The 26,031-nt window shown below is 47.6% G+C and overlaps 1 protein-coding gene across 1 annotated transcript in view; it reads right to left on the reverse strand.

The window, feature by feature from the left end:
* Positions 1 to 26,031, reverse strand: part of CABLES1 (Cdk5 and Abl enzyme substrate 1) — a 102,776-nt gene that overhangs the window by 17,489 nt on the left and 59,256 nt on the right. Inside the window, exons 4-7 of the mRNA XM_015103631.4 lie at positions 17,984 to 18,061; positions 3,773 to 3,869; positions 1,502 to 1,658; positions 211 to 314 (exon numbers count right to left, since the gene is read on the reverse strand). Of these exons, the coding sequence (XP_014959117.3) occupies positions 211 to 314; positions 1,502 to 1,658; positions 3,773 to 3,869; positions 17,984 to 18,061 (436 nt within the window). The remainder of the gene's footprint in view (positions 1 to 210; positions 315 to 1,501; positions 1,659 to 3,772; positions 3,870 to 17,983; positions 18,062 to 26,031) is intronic.

Consider the following 26,031-nt stretch of genomic DNA (forward strand, 5'->3'; position numbering starts at 1 on the left):
TGGATATGATGCATGTGCTGGTCCTTCCCTGAGTGACCCTCCCGGGCAAGTGGGGGTGGGGGGGCGGTCATTGAGAAGAACCACGTGGAGCAGTGTTTGAAAGCCCCAACCCCAGGAAGAACCACCATCCACAGGAACAGCATGGCACCTCCAAGTTCCCCAGGAGGCTGAGGGGGCCAGCTCCCTGACCATCCCTCCACCACCACTCACCATGTATGAAGGGAAGATGAGAACTCGCTTGTGCTTGCCACAAGGCCACTGGGGGTCATCCAGGAGATTCGGGTCATAGTCCATAAAGTCTCCCAGGTCACTACCTGAGGATCAACACAAAATGATAATTAGGAACCTGACCTCCCGAAGCAGAAGTGGCCAGGTGAGTGCCTGGTACACAGTTTGACGGTAGGAAGGCTGGTTTCAGGTTTCTGAGCCCAGTCACATTGCTCGCTCTGACCATCAGTAGATGTCTCCGCATGCCAATGAAGTGTGTCCCACCCGTGTGCCCACCACCCCTCCCTGCCCTGGGCAAAGGAGTTCGTCAAACACTTCACATTCTGACATTTTTTTCCATTAAAAAAAAAAATTATATATTAATCTCCCTGACCTGGCAGAGCACAAAACCTCATAAGCATGAATGGTGCTGTGAACACTCACAGACTGCAAAACAAGGCCCGGAAAAGGCTCATTTTCTAAACCTACAGATCGAATGAGCCTCAAGTTATCACGTGTGAGAAGTACGCTCAGTGTGAATAATTCTGGGCAGGCTCTGGGGGTCTGAATGCATGCAAACCAGAGCAGATACCAGTGCAAACAGCAGTCAGTGACTGGAGGAGGCCGAACAGCACCTGGATGGGCCTGAGGAACTTCACGTTCACCTGGAATTTCTCTGAGAGTGCAAAGAATCCTGCCTCATAAAGCATTTTTCTCCACGTCAATTCCCACAGAGGCTTGTACAGGAGAAGCTGGAGTCTTCTGTCAGTGGCTGAGTAAGCTCACCTGCTGTGAGAGTCACTAAGGGAGTTTTCACACCTGACTGTTCATTTACGGTCCAATTATTTGAAAAAGGGCCAACATAAAACATTTATTTGGCCACACTAGGTCTTAGTTGCGACTTATAGGATCTTTAAGTTGCAGCATGTGGGATCTGGTTCCCTGACCAAGGATCAAACCTGGGTCCCCTGCATTGGGAGAGCAGAGTCTTAGCCATTGGACCACCAGGAAAGGCCTGAAAGGTCAAACTTGAGCACTAGGAGAATGTAGGTAAGAAGCAGGTAAGCAGAGGGATGAGGAGCTAAGAGGCAGAAAGAAGCCAGGGAGCCAGGCCTCTCTGCAAGGTGGTCTGGGCATGTTTCCTCATGGAAGCTTAGGGGCTGGTGACCGAGGCCTCTCATTAGAGAACCTACCCTGTGGCCTGGTAGTGAGCCTGCCCATCCACCCATGCACACAAGGAGACCCAATCCATGCTGTCCACTGAGGCACCTCTTGTGGCCAGATCCCAGCTTACCCGTGTCAAGACTCCCCTGGGTGCTGCTCGCCCGACCGATGGAGAGGCTGCGATGGCTCAGGGTACGGAGCTGGGAGAAGGAGGACGTGGAGTCTAAGGTGTTTCTCCGTGTTCCGAAGGCATTTGTGGGCAACAGAAACTGGGTGTAAGAAACAGTCTAAAAGATGAAGACAAAAACAGGCCAGTGATTAACCCACGGCAGTGAAGGGGGCAACAGAGGATGAGATGGTTGGATGGATGGCATCACTGACTTGATGGACATGAGTTTCAGCAAGCTCCAGGAGCTGGTGATGGACAGAGAAGCCTGGCGTGCTGCAGTCTATGGGGTCACAAAGAATCAGACACGAATGACTGAACTGAACTGAATGTGAGGTTTGCATTCTGACCAAGCTGCATTGCCACGCCAAGTTTAGGTCCACAGTCTCATAGCTAGGCAATTCTAAAATCCAAGATCTGAAAAATGAAATTTGTTTTTACACATGTTTGCGCCAAAACCTAAACTAGACTGACTTGAGGCCATCCTAGTTTTAATTTACCCCACTCATGATAATATTCATGTTATGGGGCAGAGACAGTCATATGTCTGATAGCAAGGGACCATCTCTGAAGCTGCTGGGAGGTTTTCTAACTCAGAAGGCATATGCTGCAATGCTTTGTTTAATTCACCACGGGTAGAATTCCAGAAGATCAGGCCTCAAGAGTCTCTGATAAGGGCTCTGCCCTCCCCCGTTCCCCTGGCAGATGCTGCATCTAAGGTGTTCATCTCATTCTATCCTCATTCCTTCCCCGTGAACACTCAGTCTTCAGGAATGAAGCTGCAACACGTGTTTTTCTTTTCACCTGCTTGGCAGAGACGTGGCTCATGACGCCAGTCGGGTGCATCGCACACGTGTGTGTTAAATCGTTTCAGTGGTGTCTGACTCTTTGCGACCCAATAGACTGTAGCCCCTCAGGCGCCTCTGTCCATGGGATTCTCCAGGCAAGAAGACTGGAGTGGGTTGCCATGCCCTCCTCTAGGGGATCTTCCCGACCCAGGGATCGAACTCACGTTTCCTTTATTACAGGCGGACTCTTTACCACTCAGTCACTGAGGAAGCCTGGAAAGCCCCTAACTAAACACTGTCTAGTAGTGGGATTGCTACTCACCACAGTTAATGCTTGTTCAAACCGCCCGTCACCTCATCCAGGCACACGCAGGTGTGTGTATGCAAGAGAAAGCAGTTTCCCCTCACTCCCAGTTTGTTACTCATGGCCCCAAAAAACTACATGGAAAATTCTAGAAGTAATTCCTCAGCTTTAAATTGTGAGTCAGTCAGAGCAGTATGATGAAATCTAGCGCCGTCCCGCCCAGGACATGAACCATCCCTTTGTCCGGCGATCCCACCCTTTAGTCACGGAGCAACCGTCTCGGTTATCAGATCAATTATCATGGTATCACAGGCCTCGTGCTCAAGCATTATTTTACTTACTAATGGCCCCAAAGCACAAAGCAGTGACAAAGTACAATTCGGATAGTCTCTTACTGTGCCTAATTTAAAAAGTAAACTTTATTAGCGGTATATATGCATAAGGCAAAACATCGCTCAGTCGTGTCTGACTCTTTGCAACCCCATGGACTGTAGCCTATCAGGCTCCTCCATCCATGGGATTTTCCAGGCAAGAGTGCTGGAGTGGGTTGCCATTTCCTGAACCCGGGCCTCCCACATTGCAGGCAGACGCTTTACCGTCTGAGCCACTAGGGAAGCCCATATATAAGGCAAAACATAGCATATGTAGGGTTCTGCCCTACCCAAGGTTTCAGGCATCCACTGGGGGTTCTTAGAACAAGAGTGGGTGACTGGACTAGCCAGGATGGGCATTCATGGAGAAACAGTTGGGCTGCCATTTAACCCATCTGCACACCTGGATAGGGGGCTTCCCTGGTGGCTCAGACAGTAAAGAATCTGCCTGCAATGCGGGAGACCTGGGTTCGATTCCTGAGTCAGGAAGATACCCTGGAGAAGAGCATAGCAATCCACTCCAGTATTCTGGCCTGGAGAATCGCCTGGACAGAGGAGACTGGTCGGCTATAGTCCATGGAGGTTGTAAAGAGTAGGACACGACTGAGCGACTAACTCTTCCTTCTGGACTGGCGTCACTCACGCACCCAGGCTGTGCCCCACGTCAGGTTTTCCAGCCCAAGGGTGGTTTGTGGTCCATCACAGCCTCTGCTTCCTGACCCTTGCGGTGTCTGTCGCATAAGCCGGAGGTCTGGGAGCCAGGCGGTCTTACCTTCCCGTCGGCACCCAGCTCCACACCTTCCAGGCCGATGATCTCCTTCAGGCTCACAGCTCCCGCTGATTGTCTCCCTCCGTCCAGCTTCAAATCCCTGCAGGGACAAGCCAAGGATAAAGATGCTTCTGTTTGCATCGGAAGGAGCCACGGAGATGTTTACTGTCGGAACACCAGAGTCACTCTCACAATAATGATGGAGGAGGTCCCGCCGTGCCTGACAAGATTCTCTGTCCCTCTTTCGAGGCTTCTTGGTAGTTCTACCCACATTAATATAATGAAATTCAACTGAACAGAGAGCCTGAAGATGAGAGCCAGGCTCAGTAGCCAGTGGATTACCAAAGTCCCTTCCCAATCAGCAAGGCTATCGGCTCTTAAATGGCCAGCTAACAGGAAGCCAGAAAAGGTCACCTCTCCTTGCCACTCCCTTATTAGACAGGAGGAAGAAATTCTTACCCTAAACAGTTCTCAGCTTTATTACTAGTAATGAAGGGACTAATGCCACAACAGCCACGCCAGCTACCTTACCGGGCCACTCAGACAATGACTATCTCTATAAAAGAATAATGTCCAGTACTACCAGCAAGGTCTTCTGTGTTGCTCAAATGGTAAAGAATCTGCCTGCAACGCAAGAGACCCCAGGTTCGATTCCTGGGTCAGGAAGATCCTCTGCAGAAGGGAATGGCAGTCCACTCCAGCATTCTTGCCTGGAGAATCCCAAGGACAGAGGAGCCTGGTAGCCTACAGTCCGTGGAATTGCAAAGAGTCGGACACGACTGAGCGACTAACACGACTACCCCTACTACCAGCAAGCACGTCCTAATTTACTTCCACACATCTTCCTTTTCATTCTTTAAGATCACCCTATTGGACATGTGTCGCTATTATTATCCCATTTTACAGATGAGAAAAACAAGGCCCAGTGCAAGTAACCGGCTCACCAAGGTCCCCGCTGACAGTGGGCTGTAGACACTGGTTTTGTGTCCGGTGCAGCATTTCATGCAGCATTCTTTCCTGGGTCTGGCTGTGGCTCTGCTCATGGGTAACTGTTCACATTTTCAAGGCTAATCCCTCCTTACAGGAGCTCTCAGACTTTCACTGCGTATTAGAATTGCCTGGGATCTTTGACAAACTACAGGCACATCTCAGAGATTCTGCAGGTTCAGTTCCAGATGACTCCAACAACACAAATATTGCAACAAAGCGAGTCACACAAATTGTTCAGTCTCCCAGTGCATACATAAGTTATGTTTGCACTTTATGAAGTTTTCATAGCACTATGTCTTTAAAAAAAAATGTACAAGCTTTAATTTAAAAATACTAACAAATGCTAACCATCATCTGACAATGCAGACTGCCACAAACCTTCAACCCATAAAAGGGGGGAAAAAAAGCAGTGTCTGTAAAGCACAATAAAACAAGGTGTGCCTGTATGGTGTCTGGCCCCCATCCCCAGATGTTCATTCTGATTCAGTTGAATGGGGCGTAACCTGGTTGGCTTGAGTTTTAAATACTCCCAGGTGATTTGGATTGGAACTGAGTTTGGAAGCTTCCTCTTCCAGCTGGGCTCCACACGCAGCCTTGTTAGTCAAAGCCGCCCCAGGCTGGCAGCATTCGAGCCTTGTGGCCCGGAGGGAACCGCCACACTCTGAGACGTCTCCTACAACCTAAGCAAGAATAAACACCATGTAAAGGCCAGACTCTCCAGGCCAAAGGTGACGGAATCACGGGAAGAGAGAATGAGAGCCCATGTGTGATAAGGAAGAAAGACAAGAGGCCGTCCCTCCCACCTTCTAGGAGGGAAAAAAAGGTATCATTTCACTTTGTTGAGCAATCATCCTTGTCTACGGGCGTTCCAGGCATGGACTGGCACCCTAATCCGATCTGATTGATGACCGTTTTTAAAAGAAACACCCAAGACCTGCATCTGGGAAGTACTGCACCTTCTAAGGTAGTCTCCTTGGGAGGCCATGGTTCTGCCCAGATCAAAAGGTCTCTGCAGCCCCTTTTGGAATCAACACTAACATCATGCAGAAAGAAAAAAAACAACCAACCCATCCCAGTCTTCAAACTTTAAACTTACATATATAGTGCACGTGTATATATGTGTGCATGCATATATATATATATTAGTGTGTGTATATATATGTATGTTACTGTTAGTTGCTCAGTGATGTCTGACTCTGCAACCCCACAGACAGTACAGCCCGTCAGGCTCCTCTGCCCATGGAATTCTCTAGGCAAGAATACTGGAGTGGGTTGCCATTTCCTTCTCCAGGGGATCTTCCCAATCCAGGGATCGAACCTTGGTCTCCTGCATTGCAGGCAGATTCTTCACCATCTGAGCCACCATATACATATAAATTTTTTCTTAAAAAAATTTTTTATTGGAGTATAGTTGATTTACAATGTTGTATTAGTTTCAGCTGTACAGCAAACCAAATCAGTTATACATATACACATATCTACTCTTTTTCCGATTCTTTTATATGTATATAATTATTTTAATCCTGAACACTTACCACTTCAGTCAGTGTCCTAACCTCTCTCCCCACTGACCAGGTTTGACAGTACATGACTTCAAGTACTTCCAAACATCAAACTTACCCCTTCAGGACAGTACAGAACAGGAGAATTGTACACACGTAGTCAGAAGGTGCATAGTATCCCATAAAGTGAAAGCGTTAGTTGCTCAGTTGTGTTCGCAACCCCATGGACTGTAGCCCACCAGGCTCCTCTGTCCATGGGATTTCCCAGGCAGGAATACTGGAGTGGGTTGCCATTTCCTTCTCCAGGGGATGTTCCTGACCCAGGGATCAAACCTGGGTCTCCTGCATTGCAGGCATACTCTTTACCGTCTGAGACACCAGATAAACCGCATACAAAGTAATTGCAATTAGCTTGCTACTGAGAATGAGTTTTAGTCCCTCAGTCATGTCTGAATCGACTGTAGCCTGCCAGGCTCCTCTGTCCATGGAATTCTCCAGGCAAGAATACTGAAATGGGTAGCCAGCCATTCCCTTCTCCAGGGGATCTTCTTGATCCGGGGATGGAACTCAGGTCTCCTGCATTGCAGGCAGATCCCTTACTGTTTGAACCACCAGGGAAGCCCATTGAAAGCCCCTCACATATTCTGAGTCATAGAAGTGCTCTGGGGAGGTGTTTGAGTTCACCTTGGGTGGCTCCTCTGCTAGGGACCACACTCCCTGAGGGCTCTGAGGGCCAGGCTGATTTAAGTCACATCACCTTAGGAACATGTGACACCAAAAGAGAGCCCTGCTTCCCAGTTATTGACCTCAAATCCAAAGCTGGAAGGACCAGGTGGGCTGGAGCAGAGTGGGGCTCAGCAAGACCACGAGAACCTCAGGTTCCCCGGAGACCACGTGCACGGTTGCCTTGCCTCCTACGTGAGCCACCGGGGGCAACTCTCAGATTTCCTCAAGCAATTAAGGATGAAGATGATGACTGCATAAAGGCCCTAAAAAGGGAAATGCCTTCAGAGCAAGCACCAGAACAAGAGGCAAAAATAGCTGTGGTGGCAAAGGATGGAGTGGCCCAGTGGTGGAAGACCAGGCGAGCTGGCACAAAGAAGCAGAACCTGTATTTTGTTAAAGGACCAACAACACGCTTCCTCAGACTTACTGCTTTCCCAAAGTCTAACCCAGCAAGCATGTGCCTCAAATTCCCAGCTCCTAGACAACTGCCTCCTTGTTTCCACTTCACCCGGATGGAGAATGTTACTTAGGACTGAAACTAATACAAGAGCAGGAAAAATCTTTATGGGATGAGAAGATTAAAAGAAATAAGGGGTATTCAAATAGGTCCCTATTAAGAGTGCTCCAGGACACAGACACAGAGAATAGATGCCTGGACACGATGGTGGGGGTGGGGAGGAAGGAGAGGGTGGGATGATGGAGAGAGTAACAAGGAAACATATATTATCATATGTAAAATAGGCAGCCAATGAGAATTTGCTGTATGACTCAGAGAACTTAAACCCGGGCTCTGTAACAACCTAGAGGGTTGAGTTGGGGAGGAAGATGGGAGGGAGAGTCAAGAGGGAGGGGACGTATGCATATCTATGGCTGATTCATGTTGATGTTTGGCAGAAACCAACACCATACTGTAAAGCAATCATCCTTCAATTAAAAATAAATAATAAAAACTTAAAGAGAGTCAAGTTTAAAAAAAAAAAAAAAAAGAGAGTGCTCCTACCTGGAGAGCTGGCTGTAGGCAGGAACAGAGTCTCAATCCATGTCTGAATCCTGTCTACCTAGCATCTGATGTGTAAAGATGCTTAAAGAAGTGTTTGCTGAGCAGAGGTCAACTGACTCCTTATTGGTTCATAAACATGGCACCGATGGTGGGTGTTTTTCCATTGTGCCCCTTTCTATCTGTCTCAGTTTGCTCCCAGGCTCTGTGCTTCCCCGGGGCAGCCCTGCCTTTGCCAACTGGCCCCTTGATCCTGGAAGCACAGATCCCAGTTCGCAGAACCAAACCAGCCACTTTTACTCCACACTCCCCTTCTTTTTTCAAAACATTTTGGTAGCACCTAGTAGTACATGGGATCCTAGCTCCCCAACCAGGGATCAAACCCATGTCCCCTGCATTGGACGGCAAAGTCTTAACCACTGGACCACCAGGAAAGTCCCTCCACGCTCCCACACACTCCCCTTCTTGTGAGAAACGGAGCCATAACAAAAACTATACTTTAAGTGCACATGAAATGCAAGACTCCTCTCCATGAGATAAACCCCAAGCCCGGTTTAAAAGGAACAGGGAGGACTTCCCTGGTGGTAGAGCGGATAAGAATTCACTTGCCAATGCAGGGGACACAGGTTCGATCGCTGGTCCGGGAAGATTTCACATGCTGTGGGGCAACTGAGCCTGTGTGCCACAACTTCAGAGTCTGTGCTCTGGACCCCACGAGCCACAACTACTGAGCCCAGGTGCTGCAACACTGGTACTGAAGCCCGCACGCCCTAGGGCCTGCACTCTGCAACAAGGAGAAGCCACCGCAATAAGAAGCCCGTGCATTACAACGGAGAGCGGCCCCCACTCGCCACAACTAGAGGAAGCCGTGAGCACCAACAAAGGCCCAGCACAGCCATAAATTAAATGAACAAAATTATTAAAAAATTTAAAGGAACAGAGGTTCTTAGCCTATCCAAGTGCCTCACGGACACTTTGGACCACATGGAAAAGAGAGCTCTATGGGCAAAACTCCACCACCCCTGACCACAGGAACCCATCTCTGGAGAATTACCATGCCCCCTGCATACCACAGCCACCACTTTCCACCCCTGGCGCTTCACCTGTATCAGTCTACTCTCTAAATAACTACGGCACACTGAGAATGAAAGTGAGACAGGAGAAGAGTGTGTCCACCCTTGACAGCTACTGAGAAAACACACACTGCTCATTACAGTCCAACAGAATCTCCCTCAGCGATGGATGGTCCTCCGACTGAGCCGTCCCACAGGGCAGGCACGAGCCACACGTGGCAATGGAGCGCTTGCAGTGTGACCAGTCAACCGAAGAACTGAGTTCTTACTTTTGGTTAAAATTTAAATAGCCACGTGTGGCTACTGTACGGGATTAGCAAGTCGGCCTTCCCGAGGCGGCCTGGCCACTTTCTGCCCATTGTCTCCGGGGATGTCTCTGACCCAGGCCCCAGCTCAGAGAATAGTCCATGTTAGGAGCCCCGGAGTGAATGGGAGAGAGGCAGGACCCTGTGGATGGAGCCAGTGCAGCAGGTCTGTCCTCAGTGGGGAGGAAATGAGGACTGTGATGCCCACGGTCACAGGGGACCCATGCCCTACACCCCATAAGCACCCCAGGAACGGAGCTCCCGGCTGAGATAAAAATTCACATCTTATACAAGGCATAGAGTGGCACATCCTTTTGCCCTGAGGGGCTGCGCAGACAGGGGGGATGGCAGTGGGGGTTTCGGTGATGCCAGAGCACACAAAGGACAATGAGCAATGATGCTCCCCAAGTCCACAGCATTCCAGGTCCTTTGTGCATCCTGGAGAGGAGAAGGGTGGTGCCCAGTGATAATTCAGTCTGAATTTCCTGTCAGTTTTGTAGAAGGGAGTTTATATTAACTAAGAAGATATTTCTTGCAGACTGAAGCTGCTGCACCAATATTGGCTATATTCACATTTCAGAAACTTCATTGACATGGCTATAAATATCACAACTGCTCTAGAAAAACTGACTGCTTCGTGGTGGCAGCCGAGGGCACACTTGTTCATTTTTTTCTGCCTCATTTTCAGGAAGAGGTTGTCATTAACTTCAGGACTGCCGTTTTGGTGGGACTGAATTAAGAGAGCCCACGTATACGCATCCATTTACACAGCCACGTGTGCACGGAAAATGAAACATATCTATGTCAATAATGTCATCTCTTTAACAGCTTTTGAATTTGTTCATATTGAGACTTTTGGGATCTTAAACAGCACATCTTTTATAAAGAAGCTGACAAACTTCTCGAGGTGCCTTAGCTAAGTGCTCTTATAAGAGTTGCTGAAACCATATACAGTCAACCCTCCATACCCCAGGTTTTGCATCCATGGATTCAACCAACCTTGGATCAAAAATATTAGGGGAAAAAAACCCAAAAAGTTCCAAAAAGCAAAACTTGAATTTGCTGAGTGCTGGCAACTATTTACATAGCATTTACATTTTACTAGGTATTATACATGGAGAAGGCAACAGCACCCCACTCCAGTACTCTTGCCTGAAAAATCCCATGGATGGAGGAGCCTGGTGGGCTGCAGTCCATGGGGTCACAAAGAGTCGGACATGACTGAGCAACTTCACTTTCACTTTTCACTTTCATGCATTGGGGAAGGAAATGGCAACCCACTCCAGTGTTCTTGCCTAGAGAATCCCAGGGACAGGGGAGCCTGGTGGGCTGCTGTCTCTGGGGTTGCACAGAGTCGGACACGATTGAGGTGACTTAGCAGCAGCAGCAGCAGCAGCAGTAGGTATTATAAGTAACCTAGAGATGATTCAAGGGGCTTCCCAGGTGGTGCTAGTGGTAAAGAACCCACCTGCCAGTACTGGAGATGCTGGAGACAAGGGTTTGATCCCTGGGTCAGGAAGATCCCCTGGTGCAGGGCATGGAAACCTACTCCAGTATTTTTGCCTGGAGAACCCCATGGACAGAAGAACCTGGTGGGTTACAGTCCATAGTATTGCAAAGAGTCAGACACAACCACAGCGACTTAGCAGGCATATTCACAGAAGTGATTCAAAGTACACAGGAGGATGTGTGTAGGTTACACAAAAAATACTATGCCATTTTATGTAAGGGACTTAAGCTTCTGTGGATTTCAATATCCACCAGGGGTCCTGGAACCAGTCCCCCGTGGATACCGTGGGATGACTACATTAATAGGAAGCATATGAAATTGCTGTTGTCTGTCTGACTCACATAAACGCCAACTTCATATAGTGACCTCCTAATTTATAGACACAGCAACTGCTCGGGGCTCACATGTGAGTGTAAAGCAAGGAAGAGACCCGTGGCCCTCGATGCCCCACTGTTTTGGGATTCAAGGGCTGAAGGTGACCTCCGAAAGGAGTTCTGAATGATGTTGCTGGTTTACCCAAAGAGAGTCCTCTAGAAACAGCAGTGGAAAAGAAGTAAGCAGAAGTCCCAGAGGAGCAGTGATAAAATCTTGATGTTTTCTTTCTAAGATCATCCTTCTGAATTCTCATCAAAATGCCGTATGAAAATAGAAATATCTTTTTAGCTCAAATGCCAGCATTAACCCTCCAGTACCAGGAGACTGAGCTGGATAACAAAACTGCAGCAGAAAGTAATTGAAAGCAACCTGAAGTCAGACACTTCTATTTCTCTGAAAAGCCTAGGAGATTATTTTTTTCCCAGGTATCTCAAGAGTTCAAATGTCAATTTATTTATGTTCTACCTGCTTCTGAAAACGGAGTGAGGCAGGTTCAAAAATACCAGATGTGGATATTGTCCAAAACTGTATGCATTAAGGTTGAAATGCTGTTGCATGCACTCAGAGACAAACAGGGCCAATCAGATTACAGAAGAAAACCTCATTTGGGCAGATGTGCCGACAGAAACGAATAGTTAAGAAATCGCGGACAACGCAAAGGTCTGATCCCTTCTCCTCCACAGGCCTGGGGGATTCTACAGCTTGCACTTATTTGGCTACAAGAGCTCATTTCTCATTCTATTCAAGTCTGTTAACTTTTGCAGAAGCTGTAGGCGTGAAGCATGCTTCGAAAACTCAGCACAGATTTTTTTATACAATGTGTGGCCAATGGGGATGGGGAGTGGATGCTGTTGGTTCAAGGAGGGGGAATGGGGAAGGGGGGAGGCTAAAACAGAAGATGAAAATGCATTTGGGGATGCATCCAATCAGCAGGTGGACCCTTAAACAAGGAGCAGAAATACAGGCTGGTTCTTTTGGGGGGTATAAACCCCTCCTTCACTGGATAGCACTGGAAGTCATTCAATGTAGCTCTCCCGAAAGCTCCATGCCTGGAAACCCCCTGGACCTCTGTCTTAGTTTTGGCTCCCACAGCATAAAGTGAATGTACGTGATTGCACAGTTGTGAAGTCAACCGGCCAGAGCAGATGGCCAATCTAGATATTCTGATGCCCAAAGGGGGTTACCCAGGTTGCTATTAACCACTCAATGGCCAACTCCAGATTTCACCTTATGTAACAGGCAAAATGATCTTTCGTTTCCTTTTTTAAAGTTCACTGAGCCATAGTACATGAAACTGATCAAACAAGATTCCCTACTAGATAACAAGAAATTCAAGTGAAGACCCTTTCCTTAGGGAGCATATGAACCCAATATTCCTCTTACTTTCACAATAAAAAAGGATTTAATTACTTAATACCTGGGAAGTAGAGGAAAAAATGGTGTCTGTGGTCAATTAACTGTTTTCCATGGCTTTCTACTTCCAGAGTAGGGATGGCCTTTTATCCCTAGTCATTCTGCTCATGGTGCTCTAAACTCAAGACCTTGGAATGCCAGCCCAGAGCTCCACTGGGCGCTTGCTCTTTAAAGGATCACAATAGGTTGAACACTTATGTGTAAATAATTTAAAAGCCAATTAAATATTAACAGGATTTCCAGATCCTGCAAAAACAAGAGAGCTTTGTGGTACAGAAAGCAAAGCTTGAAAAGCTGGGTTAGGAAAGAAAATACCACTTGTGGGCTCATTTTAATTAAGAACTCATACATCCACTGGAACTCAACCACACAGCATTTATCATCGTCTAAGAGATCCTATTTGTCACCTCGTCAGATATGGTACAGCCGCCATCTTGGACTGGGCCTGCTCCCTTCTATCAGAGCAGAGCGATATAAAATCATGGTTTAGTCGATGGAACAATGCCCAGGACTGATGGGAAAAACTGAAATCAAAGCAGCTTTTAGTCCAGAAGTCCAGCCTCTTTCACACTCAGCACTTCATTGACAAACCACCCCTCCTCCCCACTTGGGTAACTGGCAGACAATGAAGGGACCTTAACACAGCTTATACCAAAATCTTTGTCTAAAGGCAATGCCTATAAACAGCGGGGTAATAGCATGATTCACCCATGAGATCATTCCTGAATCTGTCTCTGTGTGGAAATATGCTTGGTGTGAGGAAAGAAACACAATTTGTGAATGTGCAATTTTCCACAATGAAAAGAGATGTTTTTGGCGAAAATGGGTGGGGAGGAAGGGGCGATGGGCCGGGAGCAAGGCAGGCAGCACTTAGGCTTGGAGGCCCTAAGAATAGAAGAAGCTGTTCTCTGTGTCACAAAATGATCAACTCAGGAAATGGACCCAAGAGGATGACCTCATCTAAAACGCCCCAATGCCAAAAAGCTAAGCACATAAACACCATGTGGAAGCTGCTTTTTTGTATCACGCCCCCCCAGAGGTACCTTGTGCTCCACTGGGAAGCCATTTTCTTCATTATATGGTTTCTGATACATTTGTTACTTTTTTAAGTCGTTATTGAATGTTACAATATTGCTTCCTTGCTCTGGTTTTCTGGCCAAGAGGCATGTGGGATCTTAGTTCCCCCACCAGGGATGCAACCTGAATTGGGAGGCAAAGTCTCAACCACTGGACTACCAGGGATGTCGCTCTGATACATTTATCATAAAATTAACCCAGTGACTATCATTCATTCAGATATGGTTATCTGAATGAGTCTGTATCCACACACGTCTCAGAAACTGGTTTCTGCTGGAATCACTAGTTTGATCATCTTCTTACATTGCTCTGAATCACAAGTTAATTGGATTCATTCCTACTTCGTTTGGTTGGATCCATACATATAAAAGCTCCCCAGGTGGCTCAGTGGTAAAGAATCTGCCTGCCAATGAAGGAGACACCAGTTTTGCTCCCCGGATCAGGAAGATTTCATGGTGAAGGAAATAGCAACCCACTCCAATATTCTTGCTTGGGAAACCCCATGGACAGAGGAGACTGGCAAGGGATAGTCCATGGGGTCATAAAGACTCGGACACAACTGAGTACACACAGACACACATACAGGAATACCTACGGATGTCCACATGTTTTAGGAAGTGAGAGTATGCGGGCACCCACATCACTCCCCTTATGCACAGGGACAATCCACGGACTGGTCCCCAGCATAATGCCTGCATCTCTCACTCACCAGCGGGTTGTTATCCAAAAGCTTTCGAGTTGGCCCTCTGGACTCAGAATGCATTCTCTACTGATGCAATGTTATAAATGGCAATTAGCCCATACAGTGCCCTTTTGGCCTGCAGCGTGACTCAACTAGCCCAACAGCACCAGCAAGAGCTATGGTTGCAGGAGCAACAGCTCAGAGGGTGAAAGATGGTGAAGACATAAGATGAAGCTGGGTTTCTCTTGTGGTTTCCTGGTTTGGGGCTGACCCTCCATAATATTTTAAAAGAGGTCAAGTTTGCATTATTCCCACCTCCCCCTCTGAATTTGCTTTTTCTTCTCAGAACTGCAGGAGCCTTTCTTCCAAGCTGTTTTTCTGTTTCACAACTTCCTCTCTCTCTAATTCTGAACTCATAAGATTCCTTTAGCGCTCCCAGATTTTCCACTCCAGCTCCCATGGTGATGGCACACCAGCCCAGAGGATGGGGTGTGAGCTGCGAAGCAAGAGGAGGGGCAATGGTTTTAGAACCGTGGATGAGCTGTTTATCAAGTAGGATCTGCCTACTCAGGAAAGTTGGGCATCTTGCTTACGATTCATTTTATAAGTGGAGGGTCGCCAAGCCAAACCACAAATCCATGCTAGAAAGAGAAGGCAATGAGTAATGTGGATAAAAAGCAACAAGACTCAGTTGGGCCTTGGCAACTGGTGGAGAGAAAAGGAGCTGGTTTAAGGCTGGGACTCTTCCCAGAAAATGGTATAATTTACAAGCTTAATCTGAGAAGAGTGTTTACAGCTATGGGAAGGTTTGATGTTTCAGTTATAGTGAAAAAGACAGGCAACATCTGTTCCTCTTCTCAGCAACCAGCTTCCAATAGCTTGTTTTGAAAGGTGGGATCTGGCAGAGCCTCTTACCACCAGCAAGAAAGATCAAAACAGAACAATCATCTTATCATATTCCATACAAGCACATGTTCCAATGGAGGGGAAAAAAAAAGACTGGAAGGAAACAGATCAAAATATTCATGATGGCTTTGAGGTGAGGCTCAGTAATTTTCATCTTCCTTTTGTTTTTATGTACTTCCCAGATTTTTTTTTCTTTTCTTTTTGAAGTGTGTTATTTGCTCAGTTCTGTCTGACTCTTTGTGACCCCATGAACTGTAGCCCACCAGGCTCCTCTGTCCATGGGATTCTCCAGGCAAGAATACTGGAATGGGTCACCATTCCCTTCTCCAGGGGATCTTCCTGACCCAGGGATCAAACCCGGATCTCCTGCTTTATTGGCAGATTCTTTACTAACTGAGCCACCAGGGTCCTTTTAATATTTATTTATTTGGCTGCACTGGGGCTTAGTGGCCCTGAAGCATGTGGGATCTTCCCTGACCAGAGATTGAACCTGCATCCCCTGCACTGGAAGGTGAGTTCTTAAAACCACTGGACCACCAGGGAAGTCCCGATTTTTAAAAATAACGATGTATCACTGAGGAAAACAAAGACCAACTCCAAGAGCAGATGAATCCCTTGGGTTTGTGTTTGTAGGCACTGGCTAACTTACCATGAAGAGGACTGAGAACTGCCATATAGGGGCAGATCTAGAAAGTGTGATGAAGTAGCTCTGTGACCAGACAAACACGTTCCCAAAGTTAACATTCAATGAGTATCTACTGTAGCCTGGTAGGGTACTCGGAGGGTTCATATGTTAATCTTCCACTAATGTTCTCAAAACTCTGAGGTTGACATTATAGCTGATTTTACCGACAAGTAAGCCTGGGCCCAGAAAGGCTGGTTAACTTGCTGGGACTGAGGATCCAGCCTGAGCCACCTCTCTCCCATGCACCTGATGACTCCCTGGCTTGAGGGATGGATAAAGACTATGGTTTCCCTAATGGGACCATGAGGGACAGAGTGGACATGAGTGGGCATCTCATCCTCACTCCCACTTTGTTGGAATAACTCTGCAGTTAGGGATTTTATTTATTGGTACTTTGTGTAAACTTGCATTGGAAGAATGGCTTCTTCAGCTAAAAAGAAAAAGCCTGCAAACCACAGGACTAGAGAGTCTCCAAGTTCCTTCTAGTTCTAAAAGTCTATCTTGGGAGCTGAAGAGCAGTCCCTGTCACTGAGATCACATGAGCTGGTGTTAGCTGGTGCATTGTCCATGCCAGATGACCTTTAATGAATTAGCTGGGGGATACCTGAGGAGAAATCTCAATGCCCTTATGTCCAGGAAGAATTGATGCCTTTGAACTGTGGTGTTGGAGAAGACTCTTGAGAGTCCCTTGGACAGCAAGGAGATCAAACCAGTCAATTATAAAGGAAATCAGTCCTGAATATTCACTGGCAGGACTGATGCTCAAGCTCTAATACTTTGGTCACCTGATTTGAAGAGCTAACTCATTGGAAAAGATCCTGATCCTGGGAATGATTGAGGGCAGGAGGAGAATGGGGACAACAGAGGATGAAATTGTTGGATGGCATCATCAATGGACATGAGTCTGAGCAGATTCTGGGAGAGAGTGAAAGACAGGGAATCCTGGCGTGCTGCAGTCCACGGCGTCACAAAGAGTCGGACATGACTGAAAGCGACAGCACTGATAATAGTCCATATTCCATGAATAAGATGCATGATGGAAGTTGTGGTGTAGAGTAAGAATAAAGATCAGAGTGAGTTTAACAGGCTGGAAGTCTGACAGGTCTGTGGGGGAGTAGTGGCGGGGACGGGGGCAGGGAAGGGAAGGTCACAGTGAATGGGAAATGACCAGGCAGAGCCCACGGAAGGGGGTGGGAGAGGAGTGAATGGTCAGGGGCATAATGCCCTCAAAAGGGGCAATAGTCGGGTGTCACTGTTACAGTGACCAGAGGGCAACACCAGATTTGGTCTGCAGAAACCAGACCTGCCATCTCACAGTACTCCTGTCACCCTCCACAGGGATGACAAATGGTGGATGCAGTGAACTGGTGAGGGGGCGAAGGAGTCAGACTCAGGCTGGGGGGTGGAGAGGAGAAACAACACAGAGTTCCGGGATGCAGAATGAGGAGGCGGGGCTTTGCCATGTCAGAGCGTCACTTAGTTCTATTTTAGAGCAAAGGAGGGGCTTGTTGATCGAGACTCGTGCATTCCTCCATCTGAATCACACAGGTCTGTTCCGATACTGCTTTGCCTTAATATTTGCTGCAGCTCACTGGTCACTGTCCAGCCCCCGGTTCAAGGGCAAGGATGCAGAAACGCCACCCATTCGTCTGATTCCTTTCTTGACCTACCTTTCTCCAAAAGTTGACCCTGCAGGATGGGTGGGCCCCAGATTGCTCTTGCCTTATAGTATTGCAAGAGGTTTTAGAAACAGCAGGCAACATGGTAAAACACACACACACACACACACACAAATAGCAACAACAAGGAAGCTTCTTGGCTGAAAAGAAAGTGAAACTCTTTTTTTTCTTTCAAATTTACAAATACTGAATTGGCAAGGCAAGCTCTTTGAAACGTAAAGCACGGCCACATCACACACAGGGTGTCAGAAGTTTTCGCCCAGAGGGCTACAAAGCAAGCATGCATATACATACCCAACTTGGGTACTGTCCCGATACGGCAGCACTGAAAATATACTACAGAAGGATCTTCTGCCACTGATAAGGACTATTCTAAAAAATAAAAATAAAAAACATAAACACAAATAAACAAACTAAATGCAAAGCGTCTTAAATTAAAAAAAAAAAATTCTATAGCAATTCAGCATTCATGGAATTCACAGCAGTATCTGCACCCTCCCGCCACTGCCTCCGACAGATGGTACTCTGTTCTGCTTGCAAAAACGCAACCTCAGGGCAGCAGAAGTACGCTGCCACTCCTCATTTCAGTGTTAACACAGTGAGACCCCGGCAAGGGTCTCTAAGGAACACATGTGCGTGAATGCATTTTCTGGTGGGAGGGGCTGGCTGTGGGCAGCACGGGCAGATGGAGCTATGAGTCCAGGATGCCCTATGCTGGGTGAACAGTCCTGCCACATTTAAATCATCAATTTCTACTTTGCAATGAGCGACGCAAAAAGCAACGGTGCCAGAAACCGTGAGCAGGAAAGACATTCAGATGCCATTGTGATCATCAGGGCTTTTCATACACTGGCGGCGTGTTAGGTTCTGAGAATAAATTGAGGGAACAATTACATAATCAGTCTTAGCCTCCATTCCTGCTAAAAAGATACTACTGGAAACAGTTCTACATGACGCTCTTATGCAATCAAAGGCACTTAAAAAAACATTAAAAAAAAAAAAAAGAAACAAAAAACCTCCCCAAAGTACTTATCTTGGCATCTTAGAATAACTTTTGCCAAAGAGGATTGCTGATGAAAAAAATGAAGAAACAGTGGGGGAGATTAAAAACCAACATTCTTCAGCATGATGGTAACACACATCAGATATGGAACTTACTGAGTTTGATTATCTTTTCCTTCAATAATTATTATCAGGGAATAAAGCAGTAGTACTCAAGCTTTGGGTACTTTGACCTTGTTTTAAAACTATGATATTCAATTGCCTACATGCCCAGAATTAAGTCAGGTTCCCTGGCATGGGGCTTCCCTGGTGGCTTAGACAGTAAAGAATCTGCCTGCAATGCAGGAGACCCAGGTTTGATCCCTGGGTCAAGAAGATCCTCTGGAGAATGGAATGGCAACCCACTCTAGTATTCTTGTCTGGAAAATCCCATGGACAGAGAAGCTTGGGGGTTACAGTCCACAGGGTCACAAAGAGTCGGACACGACTGAGCGACTAATACTTTGATACTTTTCCTGGCATGGCAGGTTCCCAGGCCCTTTGTTTTCTGGCTCTTTCTGCCTCTCTGGTCTCAACACACACAATATTTTCCCCTGCGCTTTATCGCTCATCCATGATAGAAGTACTTGGAGTACACTCACTTTTTTTTCATAAGGTCCCTGTTAGGTACTTTTTTTTTTTGGTCAAGCAGCATGCATGTGGGTGGGATCTTAGTTCCCCAACCAGGGATTGAACCTGTGCCCTCTGCAGTGGAAGTACTGAGTCTTAACCACTGGACTGTCAGGGAAGTTCCACCTTCATCTTTAAAAAAAATCCCTGCTGTTTCATATCTCCGTCCTTTGCATGCTATTTCTTCTCACTGTTGTGTCTTACTAAATATGCTGGGTGAACTCCTCTTTAATCTTCAAAACCCAGTTCACAAGTAACCTCCCCAGGAAGAATTTCCTCCCCTTTCACTAGTTACTCTTTCCCTTTATGGTGTGGCTGGCCTCCACTATGTTTTTACTTCCAGGAACATCCTGATCACAACGTGCTGCTAAACATTTGCTGCCCACTTCTGGGTGGAGCTTCAGAGCAGCCCTTGAGTACCCATCACTGGAAGGCAGGACCAAAGCTCCAACCTCAGCCTCCAGTACCAGCTCTGTCCCCTTTCTGTGACCTCAGGCACTCACTCATTCTACAGTTTCCTCATCCAAAACCATGGCAGAAAAATCAGCAGCCATCTCATTGGAATGTTGTAAAGAGTAAATGAGCTTCCATATTGCAAAGCCTACAGAACAGGGCCAGACAAATAATACGAGCTCAATAAATACTCACTGTTTTTACCAGGAACTGCCTTCTTGGGCTGAGGTAAGTTTTCTCAACAGTCTGTGGATTCAGACCCTAAAACACACAGGCCTGGTAAAGGCGAAAGGCTGAGAAAGGACAGCTGAAGGCCGACACACGCAGCCTCACAAAGGTGAACAGGGACACAGAGGTCTGTCTCTCCTCTCTCCAGGGAGATGTTTCTCATCAGATATCACAGACACAAACCCTAGCCACAGGTCCGAGAACAGAGCCAAGAAAGCTTATTCAGGTAGACTGAATGTACACCTATTAAGTGTCAATTAGGTGCCTGCATGCTAAGTTGCTCAGTCATGTCCGACTCTTTGTGACCCCATGGACTGTACCCCAGCAGGCTCCTCTGTCCATGGGATTCTCCAGGCAAGAATACTGGAGTGGGTAGCCATTTCCTTCTCCAGGGGATCTTCCCGACCCAAGACTCAAACCTGGGTCTCCTGCATTAGCAGGCAGATTCTCTACCGACTGAGCTACGAAGGAAGTCAATTAGGTATCAGATTCTAAATGCTTTAACTGATGAGGCATGAATGAGTCAGTGACAGAACCGATGTAATAGCTGGTGTGATTGGGGATTTGAACCATGCACTTTAACATCCTGGGCCTCAATGCCTTGCTCTTCTCTATGACTTACTAGAAAAATCTGCTCCTTCAGGTTTGACTGGGCACTCATGGATGCTTTTGTCAAAGATTTTCTAGGGCAGCTTTCCAGACTGGCCCTCAGGTCACCAGGAGGAGTGTGGGGTGGGGCCAGAGGGTGACCGATCACAATAGCCCTGATCACAATCACACAGGAGGCGCAGGAGCCCCAGGTGGCCCCTGCTCCCACTCCGCTCAGCCTGGGCCCCTTTCTAGATGGAAGGATAGAGGTTCTCCACACACAGCTCCCCCACCAGCACCCACCCAGGCAGGAGGAAAGCCCGAGTCCCTCGTGATCCCTCCACATACAGAGGAAAGCATGTGTTGCACAGACTCAACAGGCTTAGTTAGTGGTCCTGCACTTGCTTCATTACTCGCTGCTGATGTGGCCTTCCTTCCCACACAGAAACGGTTTGGACATTTTTTGAAAATCCATTTTTAATTAGAGGATAACTGCTTTACCATGTGGGAGAAGGCAATGGCACCCCACTCCAGTACTCTTGCCTGGAAAATCCCATGGATGAAAGAGTCTGGTAGGCTGCAGTCCATGGGGTCGCTAAGAGTTGGACACGACTGAGCGACTTCACTTTCACTTTTTCACTTTCATGCATTGGAGAAGGAAACGGCAACCCACTCCAGTGTTCTTGCCTGGAGAATCCCAGGGACAGGGGAGCCTGGTGGGCTGCCATCTATGGGGTCGCACAGAGTCGGACACGACTGAAGCGACTTAGCAGCAGCAGCAGCAGCTTTACCATGTTGTGTTGGTTTCTGCCAAACAGCATGAATCAGCCACGGGTCCTGATGTGGCCACCTGATGCGAAGAACTGATTCATTTGAAAAGACTCTGATGCTGAGAAAGATTGAAGGTGGGAGGAGAAGTGGACAACAGAGGATGAGATGGTTGGATAGCATCACCGGCTGGATGGACATGAGTAAGCTCCGGGAGTTGGTGATGGACAGGGAAGCCTGGTGGGCTGCAGTCCATGGGTTCACAAAGAGTTAAACACAACTGAGTGACTAAACTGAACTGATACACATGTCCCCTCCCTCTTGAACCTCCCTCCCACCTCCCACCGCATCCCAGCCCTCTAGGTCATCACAAAGCACCAGGCTGAGCTCCCTGCACCACACAGCAGCTTCCCACTAGCTAGTTATTTTATACATGGTAGCTACTCTCTCAATTTGTCTCATCCTCTCCTTACCCTGCGGTGTCCATAGGTCTGTCCTCTATGTCTGCATCTCTATTCCTGCCCTGCAAATAAGTCCATCAGTACCATTTTTCTAGAATTTTTGGACACTTTCAATAGAACAAGAAAATGCGCTTAGTCACTCACTCATGCCTGACTCTTTGCGACCCCATGGACTGCACCCTGCCAGGCTCCTCTGTCCATGGGATTCTCTAGGCAAGAATACTGGAGTGGGTTGCCATGCCCTCCTCCAGGGGATCTTCCCAAACCAAGACTCGAACCCAGTCTCCTGCAGATTCTTTACTGTCTCAACAACCAGGGAAGCCTGAACAAGAAAACCAGAGACTATAAATGTAAACCTTCTTTCTAAAGTTTCAACCGGGATGTGCCCATAGTTAAATGGTACATTGATTCAATCGCACACTCCTGCTGTGTGATCCTCACTTTGAGGTGCAGGAGAGGCTGGCAGCATGGGTCCCATTCAGAAAAAAAACTTATTCTAATGCCCCGGTCAAGTCTCACTCCTACAAGGTGATTGTTTTACATCAATTACAGGAGGGTTGGTCCTCCTCTGGTTGGCCATTTTTGAGCAGCTGGAGGAGAGGGCAGGAAGGAAGGAAGGAAAGATAGAAGACAACATCTTGGGGCACCTTCTTTCCATTCCTGGGTCCAGCTACCCCTAGATGCCCACTCTTGGCAGGGACCAGAGGAGGAATCCAGAGTAGAGACCTGCACGGCACCCTGCAACAGGTCTCCAACTCTCCACGCCCTGGAGAGTTGAAAGCAGCCGGTAGAGCTCCCAAGAACACATCCTACGTGTTTCCCGAAACATCTTTGGAGTTAAGGGGGGACTTGAAGTCTTTGCCAGAGCACACAAGTATCAACAAGTGGCCAGCTCTTGACAGTTTCTTGCTCTAGTGACTTCAAATGGCATGAGTCTCAAGATGGGTCCCACGTGACCAACTGCTGTGTCTAGAACCTGGAGGGCTCACGTGAATTTGCAGCTTTGCTCTTTACAAGCATCAGGGCAATGTCCATCATAACTGAGATAATCACAAAGAAAGTCAGATTTGTTTGCCTCCTTTGAGTGCATTTGTGAAAGAATTAAATCATATGCTAGTTGTCTGGAATGATGTTAAGACAGCCAAACTCCATTTCCAATGGGCTTTGGAAATTCACCATGTTTTCCCCTCCAGCGGTACAGTTATCTTCTTCTGGGCCCAAATGTCATGCAAGAAGCCCACAGAATTTTCCATCTGTAACATATAACACTTGGAGTCAAGATGACCAAAAAGCATTACACAAAAGATTAGGACTTCAAAAGAGGGATTAACTCCAGGGAGATGGGTCTTTAAGGAATTAAAGATCACATTTCCATACAAACATCTGCTGGAGGGGAAAAAAATAGCAAGCGGAAAAGTTCCCCAGGGCTGCAGCTCACGTGGGCAGAGTTCCCTCTGGACATACCATGTTTTCTGAGCCCTTAGGAAACACTGAGTGTGCTCAACTGCTGGAACACCATCTGATCTTCTTCTTTATGTAGCTCCATTTCCAGGTTTAGGAAAGTGTTTCTGGTATGAGGGAATTTACAGCTTCAGACCACAAAGCCTCCAAAGGCACACTTTGCCCATGAGATGCGGGAGCCCTCAGAAACAGCATGGAGATGCATGAGGGTCACCACAGCTGATCCAGGACTGTAGATCACTTTCACTGCATCTGCTTTCAAAATATCTGACCAGGCAACGTCTCACACCACCCAAGATCCTTAAGTGTTCTCTCATATGCCAAATACTGGCTTCTTGTTCTATTTCCAGCCCCCTGGGGAGTCTCTGTTGGCTGTGAGAAGTTTTGATCTCTTCCACGTGGAATATTCCATGATAGCAATGGTATTCACTTAAGGACATTAAAAACAGGCAACCAACTTTGAAAGTCTAAAGCAAAGAAAATCACATTTGCAACAGCAGAGGGTGAACACAGTGATCTATGAACACGGCCAGGGTGCCCACCGCCCAGGGGTCCATGGGGGGTACTGGGTGTAGATGCACATTCTCAAATTCTGTACTTCATTCTCTACAGGCCAAGGAAGCAAGAGAGAACACACTTAAAAATGCTGGTGTTGTGGGCTGAATCGAGTTCCCCCAAAAGACATATTCAGGGCTTAATCCCTGCGGCCATGACTTCATTTGGAAAAAGGGTCTCTGCAGATGTGATCAGTTGGTATGAGGTCATACTGGATTGCACTTCTTGGGTAATGCCTGTGGTAAAGAATCTGCCCACCAGTGTAGGAGATGCAAGAGATTCGGGTTCGAACCCTGGTTGGGAAGATCCCCTGGGGGAGGAAATGGCAACCCATTTGTGTTCTTGCCTAAGAAATCCCATGACAGAGGAGTCTGGTGGGCTACAGTCCATGGTGTTGCAGAGTCAGACACTACTGATTGGCTGAGCACACAGGGCTGAGCGGAGGAGCAGAAGGCCCAGTGGAGGAACAAAGTGTGCAGTGAAACTCCCTTCACTGACTTCCCTTGCTTGACGCGCCATGGTCTCCACTCCCCTCTGTAAATCACTTTAACCAACAACCACGGCACCCCCAAAGCTCAGGCTGGTAGGCTCTCTCTCTAGAACACTGTGTGAACAGTGAAAGCGTGAGGTCAACGTCATAACTCACTCTGCTCAGGAGCCTCACTGCACAGAAAGACCTGCATCACAGGTCTGTGGAATGGCTGATCGCCAACGTGCCTGAAGTGAAATCCGAGGTATTTAAACTAAGTAAGTTAGGACTTCCCTGGTGGTCTAGTGGTTAAGGCTCTGAGCTTCCAAGGTAGGGGATGTAGGTTTGATCCCTGATCAGGGAACTAAGATCTCACATACTTGTGTGGCCCAAAGTGAAAATGATGTATGTCATTTTGTGAGTATTTTTGCCCACTGTTTACTGACCTCTTCCCCTTAACCAAGCAGTTACTGTGAATAATTTAGCAGAGCTGGACCTGGGGCTCGGGGGGCCTGGGGCAGTTAAGATGGCGATGGTGACTGAGCCCTGGCTGGGTGAGCACCCCCAGGGCTGGGTATGCAGTGAGGAGAGGGGATGGGCGACAGGAAGTGACAAAGCCCAAGAGACTGCAGCGAGAGAGCCTAGGGGAGCGTGTGAGTTCACCGGGGCTGCCGTAACAAGGAGCCCATGTGCCCTGCCCCATGGCTGTGGCTTCCACAACAGAAGTCAATCATCTCATGGCTGTGGAGACCAAGGCTCCCGAGGGCAGGATCTGTCCCAGCTTCTGGGAGCTCCTTGTCTTGGGGCAGCAGGACAGGCGCCTTCACAAGACTGTGTGTGCACATCTGTCCCCAAGGTTCCCCCTTTTATAAGGATACTAGTCATTAGATGAGGGGCCCACCTTCCCCCAGCACAATCTCCTCTTGACTCATTACATCTGCCATGACGTTATTTCCAAATAAGGTAGAGTTCTGAGGTACAGAGGGCTGGGGCTCAGCATAAGAATTTTGGGGGGCCATCATCTAGCCCAAAAGAATGACAGGAGGAATACCAGCTGAGTGCGGTGTCACAGAAGTCCCCTCTGGGGCCCTCTCATCCTTGCTTTTCCAGGAGAGCACTGGCATCCACGTCCTGGGTGTGGTTTGGGCCTCCCACCAGCCCTAATGATGGTTTCCCTCTCAGACGGCCAGGTACTACTGGTGGAGACCAAGGTCTGGTCTCTCCCAGGCCCTCTCATCAAGCAGTGCTGAGACAGAATTACCAAGAGAAGGCCCTCTCCAATCCCTTACTCTGTTTTTTCCTGTGACTCACTTTATTTCCTGTAAATCAAACTGGTTAGAAAGAAGCAACAAGCATTCTCAGGCTGAGCGCTTAACAGCAAGGTATTAATACATCCGCTCAGGAGAACCATGGTTGCTTATGTTTGAAAATCATTTTCTCAAAAGCCTCGGGCAGAGTCACAGAAAAAGCCAGCATACCTGCTGTGCTTCTTAAAGAGGTATGGACAGGGACTTCCCTGGCAGTCCACTGGTTAAGACTCTTGCGCTTCCAATGCAAGGGGCATAGGTTCGATCCCTGGTCAGGGAACTAAGAGCCCACATGCTTCACGGCATGGCCAGAAAACAAAACAAAACCCTTAATTAAAGAAACAAACAAGAAATAAGGATAATAAGGCTGTAGTAAACCCT

Source organism: Ovis aries, chromosome 23, assembly GCF_016772045.2.
Source record: "Ovis aries strain OAR_USU_Benz2616 breed Rambouillet chromosome 23, ARS-UI_Ramb_v3.0, whole genome shotgun sequence".
Taxonomy (NCBI): domain Eukaryota; kingdom Metazoa; phylum Chordata; class Mammalia; order Artiodactyla; family Bovidae; genus Ovis; species Ovis aries.